At 41.0% G+C, this 19380-nt stretch overlaps 1 protein-coding gene across 1 annotated transcript in view; it reads right to left on the reverse strand.

The window, feature by feature from the left end:
• EXOC4 (exocyst complex component 4) overlaps window positions 1–19380 on the reverse strand; it is an 868528-nt gene that overhangs the window by 788510 nt on the left and 60638 nt on the right. The window contains exons 4-6 of the mRNA XM_063926760.1: window positions 10965–11149; window positions 8305–8411; window positions 4042–4285 (exon numbers count right to left, since the gene is read on the reverse strand). Of these exons, the coding sequence (XP_063782830.1) occupies window positions 4042–4285; window positions 8305–8411; window positions 10965–11149 (536 nt within the window). The remainder of the gene's footprint in view (window positions 1–4041; window positions 4286–8304; window positions 8412–10964; window positions 11150–19380) is intronic.

The raw sequence follows: 19380 nt of genomic DNA on the forward strand, positions 1-19380 counted from the left end.
GGGATCGGACGGCGAGGGTGAGATCCTGCGTACGATCCCTCTGGAGCTAATGTTGTCCAGTAGCCTAAGAAGCAGGACCTAGCTTCAGAGAGTAGGGCTGCTTCTCTCCCCTCAGTCCCACGATGCAGGGAGTCTGTTGCCAGCAGAGCTCCCTGAAAATAAAAAACCTAACAAAATACTTTCTCTCAGCAAACTCAGGAGAGCTCACTGAAAAGCACCCAGCTCGTCTGGGCACAGTATCAAACTGAGGTCTGGAGGAGGGGCATAGAGGGAGGAGCCAGTGCACACCAGAACCTAAATTCTTTCTTAAAGTGCCCATGACTCCTGCGGAGCCCGTCTATCCCCATGGTCCTTACGGAGTCCCCAGCATCCACTAGGACGTTAGAGAAATATATTGATATGTCCGTTTAATACCAATCCTAAAGTGCAGGCACAGTCCCCCACCACCTTGTAGTTTTTAATATCACACTTTATTTTTCTAATCACACTATATATTTTAATAATTCACCAGTCCCTACAATAATTTTAATACATATCCAAGAAAGAATAGTTGTTTTAACAAGCATAATGTTTCCAGTGCATCCGAGAAAAATGCTTCTCTTCCTCTTTTTCTTTATTTAAATTGTCACTGGGTGCCTGTTGTTCTGGTGATTTCGAACTCCGCCTTGCAGTATTATTGTATTAAAAAAAGAACTACTGTATTTATTGCGCACTGGCCCGCTTGTCAGGGCTTGCTACATTGTTCAGTATTCTGTAGTTCCATATCCATCTGTTGCTACTCAGCACTGTACTGTAGTTTTCATTAGTGGAACAATCACCACCCAGCGGTGGAGTTGTGTATTGCATGCTGTGGATCCTCCTGCTCCTTATCACGCCTTACTTCGCCAACCTGCGTTATTTCTATGGCGCGACTAAGACGTCTTTATGGCACAGCGGCAGCAACGATGAGCGTGACTACATCTGTATGCCGCTGTATATGAAACACAACGGAAGCTGGCATGGAAAAAGCCACAGACACTGAATCGTAGCACTTTGTATACAGATTTAGAGACTCAGTCACACACAGATATACAAGTGTCACATATAGACAAGAAAAAAGTGATATTGGACCCCTGGCGCACAATGATCGTAGATGCTAATTAGTACTTTTGGTACTAAATGATGGAACCAGTATGTGCCAATTAACACACAAATCTCAATATTTATTAAAACACAATCTCAAACTGGGTGGGTAAAACACAATAAAATGTAATAAAACAAATGTGCAAAATATGGGGTAGATAGATGGGAACCAGGTGACTTCATAAAGTGCCTTATGTGCTTAGAGTACTTCTTAGATGGAAGACAATCTCTCACCATAATCCATGGCTGCGGTGGGCTAGCTTAAGAAGTAGCTGGGGTCCTAGGCTGAATGGCCCAGCACCACCGCACTAAGCGTGTCAGCTCAGAGTCTCCTGTCCCAAAGTATACCCCTCGCGTTTCGGTCCTTTATTGGCCTTTCTCAAAGATCCATCTTTGAGAAAGGCCAATAAAGGACCGAAACGCGTTATTTGGACGAAGACGAACGAGGGGTATACTTTGGGACAGGAGACTCTGAGCTGACACGCTTAGTGCGGTGGTGCTGGGCCATTCAGCCTAGGACCCCAGCTACTTCTTAAGCTAGCCCACCGCAGCCATGGATTATGGTGAGAGATTGTCTTCCATCTAAGAAGGACTCTAAGCACATAAGGCACTTTATGAAGTCACCTGGTTCCCATCTATCTACCCCATATTTTGCACATTTGTTTTATTACATTTTATGGTGTTTTACCCACCCAGTTTGAGATTGTGTTTTAATAAATATTGAGATTTGTGTGTTAATTGGCACATATTGGTTCCATCATTTAGTACCAAAAGTACTAATTAGCATCTACGATCATTGTGCGCCAGGGGTCCAATATCACTTTTTTCTTGTCTATATATTGCTAGAGATTTGTGTTTGTCTCCTTTGTATTGGGCCTGGGCAGCATTATTTTCATTACTGCGCTCATCTGAAAGTACTGCATTTTTCTGTCCATACAAGTGTCACATACCAAACTAATCAGCACAGTCATATGGTGCTTTCTAGGCGCATTGTGTTGCAACTAAGATGCATTTTTGGATAAAAGACTCCCAACGCTGGCAGAGTCTCACAGGACCTGGCTTGCCGAGAGGGGCTGCAGTTATGATGTATGAAAATAAATCTGTATATATGGTGCAAATGTAACACTTCCCATTCCCCAGATAACACTATCCCAACAGTGAAGTAAAGGCATTGCAACATCATGTTGAGTAGATGCTTTTTCTCAGTAGGCATGTGCATTTTGTCCAAATTGAAGGAGTGATGGATGGTGCAAAACACAGGGAGATACTGCAAGACAACCTGCTTCAGACTGCTAAAGTTTGGAAGAAAGTTTCCGTTTCAGCAGGTAATTGATTTAAAGCACGAGGCTGAGCAACAAAAAGGTGAATGTTCTACAATGGACAAGTCAAAGCCCAGCTCTCAATACAACCGAAACATGCAGCACTACTTCAAAATTACAGTTCACAAGAGTCATCCAACCAAACTGAACAGCATTGAGTAAATCTGGAAGTAACAATGGGGAAAAAAAAAATCACCAGCAAGCAGTGAATAAATCTGCTTGAAACCCACTCCAACAGACTTATAGGCTCTACATACTTAAAGATCTAAGTGGAAGATATGAACGATCTCGTTCATTAATGAACGAGATATCGTTCATATCTTTCAGTGTGGAGGCTCCAGCGATGAACGATGTGCTGCCCCACGCTCGTTCATGGTTGGTGCCGGGTCGCTTATACATGCAGGCCAATATGGACAATCTCATCCATATTAGCATGCATGGAGCCCGGTGACGCCAGGTCGTCGTCGGCCGTATTGGCCGTTGGGCACCTCAGCGGCACATTGCCAGGTGTGTAGGGCCCATTAAAGCTCTTACTGCAGCAAAAGATGCCTCTACCAAGTACTAGTCTGCTAGGGTTGAAAACATATGAAGGAGCATTTTTCTGTTTAAAAAAAAAATAAAAAAAATGAATTAATGAATTAGGACTTTGAAAAATTAACATTAAGAACCTCCTAGTTCCGATCCCAATAAAAAGTGTTTGTACTTTTTCTCCAAAACACTGGGTCCATAACGGGAATTTGAACACAGGACAATATTTCTATCTTAACACTACAACACTGTCTGAATCTGAAGGTGCATTTTAAATAATTCATCGAGATAACGTATTTTTTGTGTGTGTAGGGGGGGGGGGGGGGGGGGGAGGAGAGTTTATATATATTAGAAAGGAAAACTCTGAAGTGTTATCAAATTACAATAATAACGGATGAATCCCTTGAACCTGGAAAAAGATGGACGGGTTTCCTGAAAAGAAGACTGTACTAGGATTACCTGAAGCATTCTTTGTACACATATATAGTATAAAAGGAGAGTATTATCACGTTTAGTAAAAATGTATACGCCTTACATATGTCTTATATGGCAACAATCATTTTATAAAAGCGTATGTAAATGCTTCAGGTATTTGTAATAAAGATTATTGATCCATGCATCTGATGAATTATACGTCAATGCACTTGCAAGTCATTCACAACAGTAGGGATTTTTTTTTTAATGATTCATTGAAATAGTGCTAATTAGTGAGCTAAGGGAACCAAAACCTGTGTTAAAGGCGGCTTCATCGCTAAAGAATCCTTCTATAGAACTATAGAATCCTTCAAAAGTAGACTCAAGACTTTCCTGTTTACTCAAGCATTTCCATAATGTCCCTTATAGTATCTTCATGCTTCTGTATTTTATGAAAATGTACTTCATTATTTTCTGTACTATATTATGCTATGTATCTGTTAAGCGCCTTGAGTCCTATTGGAGAAAGAGCGCTATATAAATAAAATTATTATTATTATTATTATTATTAAAGCAGGAATTCTCTCTATTCACCATGATGTACATAACCTACAGCAGCAATGGTGACTGCTGCGTGATCACACGCTATATCTCTTACCGTGGCTGATTTTCCTGGGTCACGTTATCCCCTCGCTGGTAACCACTGTCAGCCACCTGAGTGGTGGAGCGCTTTACAATCTGTTTAAGCTCATGCTCTAGGCGCTCCTTTATGGCTTTCACAGTCTCTGGGATCTTTTTCAGCTTTGCCAGACCTTTAATGAGAATTCCCATAAATATAACGCTGTTTTCCTCAGGGTCAGAATCAGGGTCTTCTTTTATCTCCTGAAGGTTCAACTCCTTCACTGAAAACAAACACAGTGCACTTAATCAATACATGGTTGGTTACTAGACTGTTACAGGAACGCATATATTAAAACACAATTTATTAATCGCTTTACTTCCCGATAAAATCCACAGTGTATTCCCCATATATGTAATTATAGTTTGAGCTACAGACATAGGTGGTGATTCAGATCGGATTGCTGGGCTGCTAACTTTGCTGTCCTGCGTTCAGATAGTCACCGCCCCCAGGGGGAGGGTAAATTCACCGTGCAAGTGTGCAATCCTATGTGTATGCCGAGCTTCTAAAATCCACTTTGTGCAGTCTGTGCGCAGCCCAGGACTTACCCCTACAGTGTGATCACAACAGCCTGATGGGTGCAGAGCTGACGTCACACACCCTCCCTGAAAACGCTTGGGCACACCTGCGTTTTTCCGGATACTTCCAATAAACGGTCAGTTACCACCCACGAATGGCTCCTCCTGTCAACCACCTTTGCGAACGCCCATGCAATCAAATTTTCGAAGCCCTGTGTTGCTGTCCGACGTGTGTGTGCATTGCAGCGCATACGCATGCGTAGTTAGTAACTGTTCGACCGCTGTGCGAAAACGGACAGCAGTAATCAGGTCTGAATCATCCCCATAACACAAAACTGCACTGTTCTCTGAAGAAATAATTGCTTTGCAGCACTGCTCGAGAGAAACAGGACAAGCGTTTGCCCACAAATTGCTTTTCTAATTGTCTTTTTTATGTATTTGGGAAAGAGTATATAATTTAACAATATTCTAATAAAATTAAATACATCATTTACTTTGAGCCCATGTAGAATTTTTTTTAATCCATTTTGAATTTACGATTTAAAAAACATTTTTTTTTAGATTCACCTAAGAGGTTTATTTAAGAGCACAATGCCGTCACACTAACAGTTTGTGCAACTTTTATTTAATAAAATTATTATTTATATAGCAAGCTTTCCACAAAAGGTGCTTAATAGATAATATGAACATAATGCGGTATACAAACTATGAACAATTAGGCACACCCATCCAGTTACATATTTATAAATTATTTGAATCTACTTCCTGGCATTTATTAAGATGTATCGCCTTAAGGGGTAAATATATTATAGTGGCACGGATATAATTACGAAGGCGAAGCAGGAAAGGACATCGACAAGATGTATAAACATGTTGTCTTCCATAGCGGGGGAGTGAAAGCTCCCACCTCCGGTGGTAACCCCCTGAGCACAGTGTATCAGCTCAGTGCTGATGCACTGTGTCCCCTTGCCCAGCCGGCTCCACTGCGCATTCACGGGATCTCACTACTAGCGCGAGATGTCCTGCGCAGTCCAGAGATGGCACCTGCCACAGCTAGGGACAACTCTGTTCCTGCAGTAGAGATAGGGCATCGCCACCTGCAGCTATCAAAATTGACAGCTGCAGGTGTCTGAATGGTCAGCAATGCTGACCGTTCATACATTGCCCCCTCATATCAACGTGCTATCCATTAGATATCAGCGCCAATATGGACAGGGGAATCAGCAACACTGTCACTGTGCCGGCACCGCAGCTGTCATACATGCCGGAAAAGCAGGGTCAGTGCACATAACGCGTACTGATACTGCTTCTCACCCATAACGGAGGGTAATGCATTTACCCCAATATGACCAAAGAGTGTGTGACGACTGTGATAGCTGGAAGATTGACTTACTTGTCTCCCCTCTCTCCCTTCCCTCATACAACTTTCTATTTGTTTTAGGTCACATTTTTTAATGACGTTTTTTTCTTTTTTTTTTTTTTTTTAAACAGTTTTCTTTATTGACACCAAGATAGACTGAGAGATCAACAATACATGGCACATAACCAAAAAAACAGAGAAAAAACAGTGACATAATAAAATGTACATAACAGTCTTCAAGGTGTCTGTTTTTCAATTATTTTGTGAATAGTTAAGCAGTTAAGCAAAATTTCTCCTCATATAAGGAGCGCATAAGAGGGGAGAATGGGAACATCAACAGGTGGAGGGAGGGGGGAGAGGGGGAACAGAGAGAGAGGAAAGGAAGAGAAAAAAGGGAAGAGAGGGTATAACAAGTCCGTTCTATGTAGTTGTGGGGGTACAACAGCTGGATTAACCACTATAGTTAATGACGTTTTTTTCTTACCTTTAGATTTTATCTGCTCAAGTGTTATTGCAAGACTTTGTCAACATTGTACGATATGATTTTCGCAATTCTCATGTCATATGCCCATTATTGAGATTTATTATGCGATTTACATATGTATTGACTTTCTGTGATCTCACTTTTCCTAATTGTGTACAAATACAAATCTTTTGTCTTTTCTGTGTACACTCTTGAAAATCCGTTAATAAAACGTGATTTAAAAAAAAAAAAAAAACCACTATGGACATAATGGAGAGGTTAATCTTTGCTGGAAATGCCTTCCTGTACCCTTCCGGCTTCCTTAATGTTTTCTACTACATATTTACTGTACATCTAGGCATAGCTGATAATTTTCAGAGGCTTTGCCTACCACACAGCTCAGCTTTGCACATCGATCAAAATATCGTCTAGTGTGCATGCACTAGGACACTCCCACGTGTCATCCATGACATCTCCCTTTGGCCATGCATACATGTCCGACGGGCAATATTTGCCAGTGAATACAAGGCTATTAACCAAACTGCACCATCATACATCTCCTCACTCATCTCAAAATATCTCCCTACCAGATCTCTCAGCTCTGCACAAGATCTGCGTCTCTCATCCACATGTATTACCTGTTCCCACTCAAAATTACAGGACTTTACCCGGGCTTCACCCACTCTGTGGAATGCCCTCCCACGCACAATAAGACTCTCCTCTAGTCTCCAAACCTTTAAACGTTCCCTGAAAACTCATCTCTTCAGACAAGCCTACCAAATTCCAGACCCACCCACATAACCTTCAATGCTTCCCTATCCAGTTACATACTCTCTGTACAGTCCACATAACCTCACATTTTGTCTTCCAACATTGCGGGGTGATCATATCATACAACCCATTAAGAACCTAGCAATCTGGGGGGACCATTATGTAACGGGTAGCAACTATCCTTGTGTATCAGTGCTTATTTCCCTATAGATTGTAAGCTTGCGAGCAGGGCTCTCCTACCTTTATGTCTGTCTGTCTTTGCCCAGTTTTGTTCTATAACTGTTGTTCTAATTGTAAAGTGCAACAGAATATGCTGCGCTATATAAGAAACTGCTAATAAATAAAATAAATAACAATGAAGGCCATGCTGCTGAAAATTAATCAGTTTTTACTTTTTCAATGTCACATTAATTAACAAAAACAAACATCAAATTTGAAGGCTAGTGTAAGTTATACTATTTAATTTTTCTGTGCTTGACATAATACCGTAATGCACCATATCCAACACCTAGTCATGCAGGCAACTGTGCACTAGCTAAGTAGTCTGGAAAACATGAACGGTTAGTTGTATGAGGACCGAGTTGGCCACCCCTGACTTATAGTATCAAGAAGGGAATAAATCAAAAAGTTAACTAAATACTTTTTTTTAAAGCATTATATACATTTCCCTGGAATTTGTTACACGGGAGAAAACACCTACATACAACTGAGAATAATCTATGTTGCTTTGATCTATACAGACATAACAAATATTCCATGGCAGATTCCTAATATCACTGTTAAGGCTGTGGTGTGGCCTGTATGTTGCCAGATGGATTGGATTTAACTAAGTAAAAGGAAACATAGAGTTTTCCAATCTTCCTGCAAATTTTTACCAGACCACTTCTAATATGTGAACAGGTATATAAAGTAAATCCACACACAAAGAAACATACATATACATACTGCAAACACAGCAAATAGTTAGTGGTGGAAACACTGCATGACCCACCACTCCATCTGCTCTGGAACTACACATTCCAGTATGCCTTGCTAAAATGTACTATTAGGGCATGCTGAGATGTATAGTTCCACAGCAGTTGGAATACTCATTTATAGGTGTAAGGGAGCATGCTGTACACAATACCTACCACTGGAAGAGCCAGGACTACTGAACTGGGAGTTATCCAAGAACTTGCGTGGGGTTGATAAATTTGTAACATCAAGAAGAGGTAGCGGGGACTCCTTCGAAAGTGGGCTGCATTAAAATACAATTAAAAAAAGAAACAAACTTCATAAATGCTGTTTAAATAAATTTAAATGTTGCCTTTATTATAAGTATCAGAAGCATCTTACAATCTCATCTTTAAATTGAATATGAAGAAAGTCCAAAATCACTAGATATGTATTTACAACAGACGAGCAATATTGACATGATTGCAGTCATCACTTATCAGGAGACCTGCAGCAGTAGCTTTCATTTAATCATTCTATACTACTGTTGCCAGCAAATCAGCAACACAAAAATAGAATATCCAGAATCCCCAAAAGTTACTTTTACAATGGGTTCTAAAACTGCATGTCAAACACACAGTAATAATCGCCGCCCCCAAAAGACTGCAGCATGTCAATTATGCAGCGGCTTAAGGTGCACTGCAAACAATCTCGAGGTACAAAACCTGCGCAGTACAAGTACACCACATGCGCAGTACAAACCCTGCGCATGTGTCAGTTGAAGACATCTGAGTTTTGCATAAACCATTGGGATTACGCACAACTCTAAATCTGTACCCGAGCTTATCCCTTTATGGCCAGTCTACCAATCATCTAATGACTACGTCTAGCAGGGCAACATACCCAGGTCACAAAGCCAGTGGCGCATGCATGGGTAGTTTCCGAGTACCCAGATGAGCCCAAACTGATTTTTTTCCATAGTAGGTGAAGAGATGGAGACAGCCGTCATTAAATGATGATGACTGGCTGTGACCATACATGGGGCCTAATTCAGAGTTGATCGCAGCAGTAAATTTGTTAGCAGTTGGGCAAAACCATGTGCACCGCAGGGGGGCCAGATAGAACATGTGCAGAGAGAGTTAGATGTGGGTGGGGGGTGTTCAAACTGAAATCTAAATTGTAATGTAAAAATAAAGCAGCCAGTATTTACCCTGCACAGCAACAAAATAACCCACCCAAATCTAACTCTCTCTGCACATGTTATATCTGTCCCCCCCCCCCCCCCCCGCAGTGCACATGGTTTTGCCCAACTGCTAACAAATCTGCTGCTGCGATCAACTCTGAATTACCCCCATGATCAGCAGCTCTGCAGACCTAGAGATCTGATGAATACAGCCCTCTGTTCACTGCACAGATGGCAGAGGTGGAGCTGCAGCTGCTCCTCATATACAATCTGCAATGCTGTCCCGCGACCAGTCTACTCCTACTCCAGATACGTACATGCATGCAGTGTATGTGAACAGTGTGTGTGTGGCTGTAGGCAGGAGAAACATTGATAATGGCTGGTGTCCAAGATTGTGACATCAGTGTCATTTCTATTGATGCTGGTCTTCAAACACATAGCACATATACACATAGCAGTGCCTCCTATACCAGTTATCCTGTCTGCACTGCCTGGCTGCTGCTTAAGATAAATACAAAATCAGCCTCATCAGTCTCAGAATTTGATTGGTGTATCCTGATGATGGGGGAGAGCACCCCGAAACGTTGACCATTAAAGCACCTTTTGTCACTTTGAGAGCTGAGTCCAGGAGTGCCACCTTGCTGTATGTGTGGATATATGGGGCTGGTTAGCCCATAGGAGAGCACCCTGGAGAGTATTGACTGATGCTGATGGTGGAGTGCCGGATTCGTGTTATATATATATATTTATATTATCATCAGGCCAGCCTGTCACAGCGTAGTGCTAGTAATGATTTTTTTAGGGGGGACCTATTCTGTTTGTTCATAGTGATGACACATAGGGGGTAATTCCAAGTCGATCGCAGCAGGAATTTAGTTAGCAATTGGGCAAAACCATGTGCACAGCAGGGGAGGCAGATTTAACATGTGCAGAGAGAGTTAGATTTGGGTGTGGTGTGTTCAATCTGCAATCTAATTTGCAGTGTAAAAATAAAGCAGCCAGTATTTACCCTGCACAGAAATAAAATAACCCACCCAAATCTAACTCTCTCTGCACATGTTAAATCTGCTTCCCCTGCAGTGCACATGGTTTTGCCCAATTGCTAACTAAATTCCTGCTGCGATCAACTTGGAATTACCCCCATAGGGCGGTATTCAAATGATATATCACACCCAATCTCCTTTCTAAAGTGATCCCTGTTATCACACATATTGCGCCCAAAGTAATCATGTATAGCTGCGTTACGGGTTGAGTGCCCTCGCCACTCTAGGGGTAGTGAGCTGAAATGATTATACCACGCCCGTCAGCAGAAACAGAACGGGTGTGGAAGGGGGTGAAAAGAACTGAATACCGCCCATAGTGTAGTTGGTTGACACTAACCAAGAGAAGAAGCCTCTGGTGACCTGAACACCAAGAGGAGAAACCTATAAGGAGAGTAAGAAGGGTAAGTAATAGCAAAAAAAAAAATGTGGTGAAGGATAAGAATGAGAAATGCAGGACAAACACACTGCCTCATTCTTGGTAACAAACTCATGGGATTACTTTTTTCTGTTTTAAGGGATGGGGTGGGGTGACAATGTTTTTGTCTTTATACAAATGTGCAATAAGCTTAGTTTTAGGAGACAATTAACCTACTAAAAAGTGCATGGAGGTGGTAAACCAAGGTCACTGTACCTAGTCCTGATCTTGTCCTTGTTCCACTGCCCCATGCGACTGGTGGATTTAATGTAAAGATGACGGTGTAGCTCATCAATAAGAACTAGGTGCATGTTCATCTTCTTACTGTGAAGCTCCAGGCGCAGGTCACTGAGCCCCTCAACCTGGAGTAGAGGCCCTTGTAATGAGTCCACTGCAGACACCTAACCCAAGACAGAGATGTTAGCAACACAAGTTTTTGATCAAAGTGGCAACAGAGCGTAACATAGCATAAGTACCATACTACATATAAAGAAACCTATGGATGTAAATTGAGATTTTATGCATTTCCATTTAACGTAATTGGGAGGATAGCCAAGCGTAGGTGACAAGTTAATTAAAAACGTCAAATACAATGACAACGTAATAATATCAGCAAAATTAGTGACACCTAAAACCTAAGAACACTCAACCCAAAACTTTAGCGGTATATTTACTGAAGTGCGGGTTTATAGAAGTGGAGAATTTGCCCATAGCAATCAGAATTTACTAATCATTTAGCACCTTCTAGAAAGGGATAGCTATAATCTGGTTGCTATGGGCAAAATCTTCACTACTATACAACCACATTTCAGTAAATATACCCCTTTAAGCTGTAGTATTAGAACACAGTAAGTTATGCTGTTAGTGTACCCGCTAGTATGCCTGCAGGGCAGGGGGCAAAGGTGTGGGACGAGTATAGTGGCGTACTATTTCAGCGCGTGCAGGCTCGAAAAGGGTGCGTAACTCCGTCGTCACTTTGAGTGTGGTGCGGCCCCATCAGCGTCACAAATGTGGGCATGTCCAGCAGGCAGCATCACTAATAAGGGCCTGCTCAGCACTTACAAAGGTGCTGGGTTTCCCCCAAGCTCTCCCTTTAATGTGAATCATTCTGCAGTGGCGCGTCAACAGCAGGCTGTTTTAGCAGGGCGCTGGAAAAAGGGCTGCGCTATAACATACTAGCGTGAAAACTATGCTGCAACAAACTTTCACTTACCTGGGGGCTCCAGAGTTGACCCAACCACACTTAGGCATAAAATTATTCAGTACAACATGTTTCTGTCCTATTAAGGAGTGCATACTTTCTTACACACAGCAGTGTTGTTGTAGCCCAGCCCCCTTTAATTTCTTACGGATGGGAAATCCACAGAAGAGTAATACTGACAACATGACTGCCCGTTTAAAATTGGTATATAATAGTAAAACACGAGATGAAAGGATCCCATTAATGGGATACGCTAATTTAGGAACTCCAGAGTCCAGGAAAAACAATAAAGAGTTAAACTACACCAAAAATTACATTTCTGCAAGCACTTTTCTGGATCTCCATTTGAACCATCACGCCTTAAGGCGCATACACACTTGGCGAGAAAATGAGCGACATCACTCATTTTCACCCTTCCTGAGCGACGTCGCTCATTTTCTCTGCAAGTGTATATGCTGCCGGCGACCATCGATGCGCGGCCCCACAGGTCGTTAATGACCCTCGCTGTCGGCCGTGCAGGCTGCTCAATCTGGACTGTCTTCCAAGAGCTGCCTGCGCAGGCCGGCCACTACATGATGTCACTGAGCGATATGAACGTCATATGGCTCAGTGTGTACGGCCGGCTGCCGACCGCCCGGCCCGGGAGAAACACTAGGCGACGTCGCTCATAGAGCGCATCGCCTAGTGTGTACCCACCTTTTGGTTTACCATCCAATTTAAAGGACACATAGGACATCTTATGCAAACTTCATAACATTAAACTGGAAGAAAACTAGTTATGTTGAAGAATACACCACAACAGTACAAAGTGTGAATGCAAAACATCATTAAGGTCATTACGTCTATAAGGCTAGGAGTACCTTTATATGCATTCATGTTATATGCTGGTAACCAGGTTGGTCTTGCTTTGTAAATGATTGCCTCTTTAAAAAAAAAAAACCTGCACACTTACAGAAAGTCCCGCACCTCCGGCAACTCAGAGGCAGTTACGTTTAGCCCCTAATCTTTAGTGGATTTAGAAGCCTACACAATACAAAGCTGAATTATAAAATAATGCTTTGTTTCAAAAATTACACATAAATGAGTATCATGAACACATCAATAATTCATGAACCTGTTTTATAAATCACAAGCAGCGGTTTATAGTAGCAAGTTAAAAGAGCTGAGCAAATTAACAGATAAAAGTAAATAACATTTTTTTTTAAAACTCAGTACACGGAAAGTTACAGCGGATTATAACATGAATCATGAAAGGCAAACTTGTGATCACCTTACGCTCTACTAAATTACATGAAATCGCATTGTAGTGCAATCAGCAGGGCACAAATTAAAAGCGAGCAATAACTAAACATTTTATTTCACCACTTCAGCATAAAACTGTATTAACCTTCCACAATTACTTCCAACCTATCTGGCGGTGAAAGGGTCATCATAAGAAGGATACCCAGAACTGCAACTATTTCAGTGGCAGCTAACTACTTGTTTTTAATTAATCTCTATTCACTTAAATGAAAAGTCCTTTATTAGATGAGATAACAGTCGGGTGATCATGCTCTGGGGAAATACTGTGCGTGCTCCTGAATTAAGTATAAGGGTGAGTAGACAGGGGGTCAAGAGTGTATGAATACAAATGAAGGCAACCTATGCACAGATAACGGTAATGGGCTGCTGAAATGATAATGGAAACTGAAAGATGAACAGTAAAATATAGGGTGGGGGTCTGCAATTACACATGTAGCACCAAGGGCCTTTGTCAATGGTGTTAAATAGGGACATGTACATGATTAGGAAAGTGAAATGAGCAAACTTTGTCTCAGTGAGACATTATGGCTTATCCCATAGATCTGATTACTTAGCACTATACAGAGCAAATAGCCATAGGTGTGAACAAAGGCAATAAATTCCCAAGAACCATTTAACCCTTTTGCTGCGGCTTAACACGGTGTATTGTGTGGCCAGATATTCACGCCCGCCAGCACCATCCATTTAATATCTCCCCATTTGAAGAGACAGGTGATCAGGTGCAAAAAGAATTGAATGGCCCCCAGAAGAAAGCAAAGTTATATACTGTGTTTTATTTACTATTCAGAAATCATGCCGTTGTAACTAAAAGATGTTTTATGGCCTAGATATTGGTTGTTTTAGAATATACAGTAGCTAATGAAATATTAGCTTTGGGTGGTTTATAACAAGTAAAGTTCCTAGAAAGCTAGAGTTGTTTGGTTGCTATGGAGCATAGGATGTACGGTATTGTTTATTCTACCCACAAGCTTGCGCTATTACACAGAAAGAACAGCAAGTTTATGCAAATAACTCTTAATTACTGTTAATGTGAAACAAAGTCGCAACACTGCCTAAGGCTCTGCAGAAATGTAAATAAGATTATAGTGAATGTGGATAATAAAATCCCAAACATCTTTGAAATCACTCCTCGCCTTCCCAACTCTTTTGTGGATCCTCACACAATGAAACAAACATGTCAACTTCTGCAATCACTAAACATTTGCTTTGTTATGCTTCTACTGCCAGTCTGAACATGAAACCAGAAGTCTGCTATAAATCCAATGAACTACAGCAGACGGAGGGTAGAACCAGCTCCATAAAGCTGTCAAAATACTACTTCATGTTTACCCCATCCTATTGGGAAAAAGCTGCCATTCTTCTTTTAATAATTCTTCCCGGCATTAATCAGTCATTGTACATTAGAAGCAGCAGCTGGAGTGTTCCGAGTGATAATGAAACCTGCAACAAGCCATCTTCAGCCGTCTCTCCCAGACAATAAGGGAATTAAAATTTCAATTTAAATGCAGGGGTCTGAAACACGCTTCAGTGGCAAAATTACTTCAATTAATGTGAACGGAATATAAAGAGATGACTGCACCAAAGGTGATGCAGCAAATTCAAGAGTTGTGTCAATTAATGAACCCGCAGCTACACAAAGTGTGCCAGCTGCTAGAGGTGTACATCTCTGGATTTTAGTTCTGCTACACAAACTGACCATTAACTCATACACTCAACCATGCACTGATTAGCATTGTCTAGCGCTGCATCGGCTCCAATGCTGCAGGAAAATATCAGAATACAAAGGCGCTAACAAGCACATTGTTGGAGAAGCATGCTATACAGCAGGTAACATGGCCCTTAAAATGATCATACAGTATGTAACAACATATGGCTGTCTACTCTACAGTTCTCTCTCAGCTTCTTACATGTCCTGGTTCCTTAGGAAATCACTGTTCTTGTTACAGCAATATGAAGAAGGACACCATTACAAATAACAACAACAGACAGACAGCCTGATTCACCATGGATTGCAGTTGCGATCAAATGTGCAGTTCCCTGATCGTCGCACAGGATACGAATGCATCTGCCTGACTGACAGACAGAGGCGTCTGGGGGCACGCAATGTTCATCTAACATTCAATCGCATCGCAAATGCAGGAAAGAGGTGGTATGCACCTCCTCATGCATTTACATTGCAAAGGATTGCAAGCAGCTTTGTAATTAACTAAATTAGACCCAGAGATAACTTTAGAATTGTAATAAATCTTAGGCTCCAAAAAGAAAAACATGTTAAAGTTAGCACTACACTACGTAAGTGTAGTACTTTACATTCATTCATGTTCATACAACTCATCGACAGGGAATAGAAGGACATAGTAAAAGGTCTGTGTTTGTGAGCTTCAGGTATAAGGGTGTGGTCATGGGCATGGGGGAGGAAGGCAACACATACAGTACCAGGTATTCGTTCTAAGTGGGAGCATCTTCAACCCTGTGAAAACATATATGCATACAGATATATAGTTTCTCCCCCTTCGCCAGCTGATATAGCTTATAGTATTTTTTTACTCTGTAGTTCTTTTATTAATTTTATAATGCAATTAACAGAAAATTAAAAGTTACAATACAGTAGTCATTGATCAAGTGCTAAAGGTTATTACAAAAAAGGAAGAAATTGCGCAGTGAATACCGTCAAAAAGCAGTACAGTGGCATAGGGTTAACATACGAGCAATAGAAAGCATCAAAAGACAATTGTACCTGTTTGACAATCAGAGAAACAGTACCAGAATGTAGGTCAGGTTGATAAAAGAGACCATTGTGGGCGAGATTAACTATAGGTTTCACTAGAACATGAGGATAGACGAAAAGTGCTGGCCCCGGTCTGTAATAAACCCATCCACCGGCTGCACAGAGATTAAACTTTGGGTCAAGTGACATAAAATTCTCCCTACCCAGACCGAACTGAGACCACCAGTTCTATTTATTAGGAAATTAAGATAATGAATTAAGAGATATACATGTTTTTTCATGCTTAACTAGAGCACATACTAGAGTTAATTTACAAGGATCAGGAGATTCTGCAACAAACCAATGTTAAGTCCACTTAACTTACAGGAAAAAGACGTACCTTATTACACAGTGGTTCGGGACGCTGCGGCCGCTGTGTGTGTGCGCTAAACCTCTATGAAATGTATGCACGTTGCGTAAGCACGCCGACACGCCATGAGCACAATGCAGCTACACGTGTGGGTGAATACACCTTAAACCCTTAACAGAACTGGAATGCGACACCAGTAGTTATAGGTTATGTTGTGGTCCAAAGCAGCAACAAATATATACTAAAAAGGGGTATACATAGAAATACAACAATATCACAGAGAAGAGGCTACAACCAATGGATATATACGTTTGTTCGCCTGCGCCACCCGGATCCGGTCCTCAGCCAATCTAGCAAGATGACCTTCAGAGAATTAGACTGGGACCGGCCAAGAGGCCTGGCTTTTATAAAATTGTCCAAAACATTATACAATGGGAAATGCATGCTCTTCTTCCATTGGTCTGGGGGTGGGACATATCCTGTGCACTGGGGATCATTGGTCAGCTCAACCGGTGGGCGATGACTAAGTCCTGAGATGTGATTACTGTTGTTTACATTTGAGTTCCAGCCCCAAGACCAGTTAAACCCACCACATTATCATACATGAATCCGGTATTGCTAATAACTTATTGCCGCAAAATGAGACAATATCCTTACACCCACCGGATTACTGCTTATGTGACCCTGAACAATATGATCCCATAAATTATATATTTATCCATTCCCATCCTCGTGAAGTGTGTGTGTGTGTGTGTGTGTGTGTGTGTGTGTGTGTGTGTGTATGTGTGTGTGTATGTATATATGTTTAGATTCCTGCTATTACAATTAGTTTATGAATATATATATATATATATATATATATATATATATATATATATATATATATATATATATATATATATATATATATATATATATATATATATATCAAATCCGGCACTCCACAGGGTAGCTAGAACCTCCACATTTAGCTTGACTTGGGTTCCCTCCTGGGGTATAGCCCCTGTATATGGACCAGAAAAAATGAGGCGGCACTCCAAGATTTGAAATCAAGAAAACTTTAGTGCACACAAGCTAGTGCAACACATCAACGTTTCGGGGCATTCTGTAGAATGCCCCGAAACGTTGATGTTTTTTCTGGTCCATATTAAATAAATAAATATATATATATATATATATATATATATATATATATATATATATATTACCATGGGTTAGATGTGTTTAAACTATGTGTATGAGAATATAAATGTTATACATTTGATATATCATACATCAAAATGTCTGGTCTGGAAATGTCAGCTTTTTTTGTTTGTTTTTTGTGGTTTTGCAAGTTGTTAAACAAGCAAGGGTCTGGCTTGTGTTTGTGTAGGATATATTGTTCTCTTGTTTGTTCTGTCTTCTAGTGCAACAGTGACAGTCCAGTATCTGTTGACTCAATATACAACTCTAAAACAATTGGGGCAAATAACGGTAATTACACATTCCCTCAGCCCAAGGTTCATTTTCCATGATCACAATGCATGCGTAAACAAGACAGTCTGATACATTTCAAGACACTGTTTGTAATTGAGTTCCTGGAAGTATCGCCTTTGAATGTGTATAAGAGCAACTTGCTATTTTGTAACAATAATTATGCACTATATAGATAAAATATTGAATATGGCTTTGTGGCTTTTGTATGCGAATGCGTATGTTACCGTATTTACTCATACTACGTGCTAATACGCAGGGCTTCACGAGCCAATGTACGCAGCATCCGGGCATGCACAAGCACGGCGGGTACGCACCTGTACAGAGGCCACTCTCTATGGTGTTTGCACGTGTTGAGTGTGGGTATAATATTTTCGACTTCGACACCAAGTATGTGCAAAAATAACCTTAGCTAAGGTGGTGAGACCTAAAACATACCGATACAGAGTCGGCAAATGTGTTTCTTCCAGGTTCAGGTCAAAGAGACAGACCCTGGGATCCAGCTACGGGAGAGAAGGGTCTATGATATGTATATCATTTCAAATTTGGTCCCAATAAGGGAAAACCTTCAGGCACTCCCACAACAGATGTCAGAACCTTGGATGCATCAGCCCTAAGACCAGCATGCTGAAGAAATATGGGTGTGCGAAATACTCTATGCAATACAAAGAAATGAACTCGATGGTATCTAATACACGGGGTAGTAAGTTTGATAAAGCCTAAAATCTGCAGCCATTGTGCATCCAAGAGTGAACCAATATCAGCTTACCAAGTTTGATTAAAGTGGGTCAAGAGAAGAAGGGTGAAATCTATCATTTAGTGTGGCATAGATAAAGGATACCTGACCTTTAGAGGGCAAGTTGATAACCATGGACTTAATAGGGGAGGAGGATATAATAGGGGTTGTATTAGTAAACTGTTTGTACCGCATGCCTTAACTGAAAATATCAAAGTATTGCAGTGTTGGGAATATCAAATTCTCTTTGCAATTAGGAAAAGTATTTAAGGAAACCATCCCAATATAGTTGCCCCAAAACCAGCACACCTTGCTTGAGTCATATATTATGTATAGAGATGTAATTCAGGGAGTTATTAAACCACAGGGGCGAGTGATATTGTGTACAGTATTTAAGAGCATTAAACCTTGACCTGCATTTGAAGGATGTCAATTCAAGGATGTAGTAAGAAGAACTGGAGTTGAAATCTCATCTGTCCTTTCTTCACCGGCAAAAACCATCTTCATGTTTATATATTTGAGTTTCCCCAGCTCTCTCTGGCTACACTTTTCACACTCCGAGAAAGTTTGTCTACAACTGCGATCCTGCCTCCAATGCAACACCCCCTCTGCTAATTAGATTGCTGTACAAACTGATGAACACGCCTCCCCCTGTGCCAGCTGATATACAGTAGAGTGTAGTATTTAAGAACATATTTGTTAAGAATTAATTTGAAGGATGTCATTTCAAAGATGCAGTGAAAACCGTTGTTTGAACTGGATATGGACTTCTTGAGAATCTAAAATAAAAACTATTTTACAAATACTGCAGCTCAGGTTCATTACGTGGCCTCTCCTCACCTC

This window comes from Pseudophryne corroboree, chromosome 6, assembly GCF_028390025.1.
Source record: "Pseudophryne corroboree isolate aPseCor3 chromosome 6, aPseCor3.hap2, whole genome shotgun sequence".
Classification (NCBI taxonomy): domain Eukaryota; kingdom Metazoa; phylum Chordata; class Amphibia; order Anura; family Myobatrachidae; genus Pseudophryne; species Pseudophryne corroboree.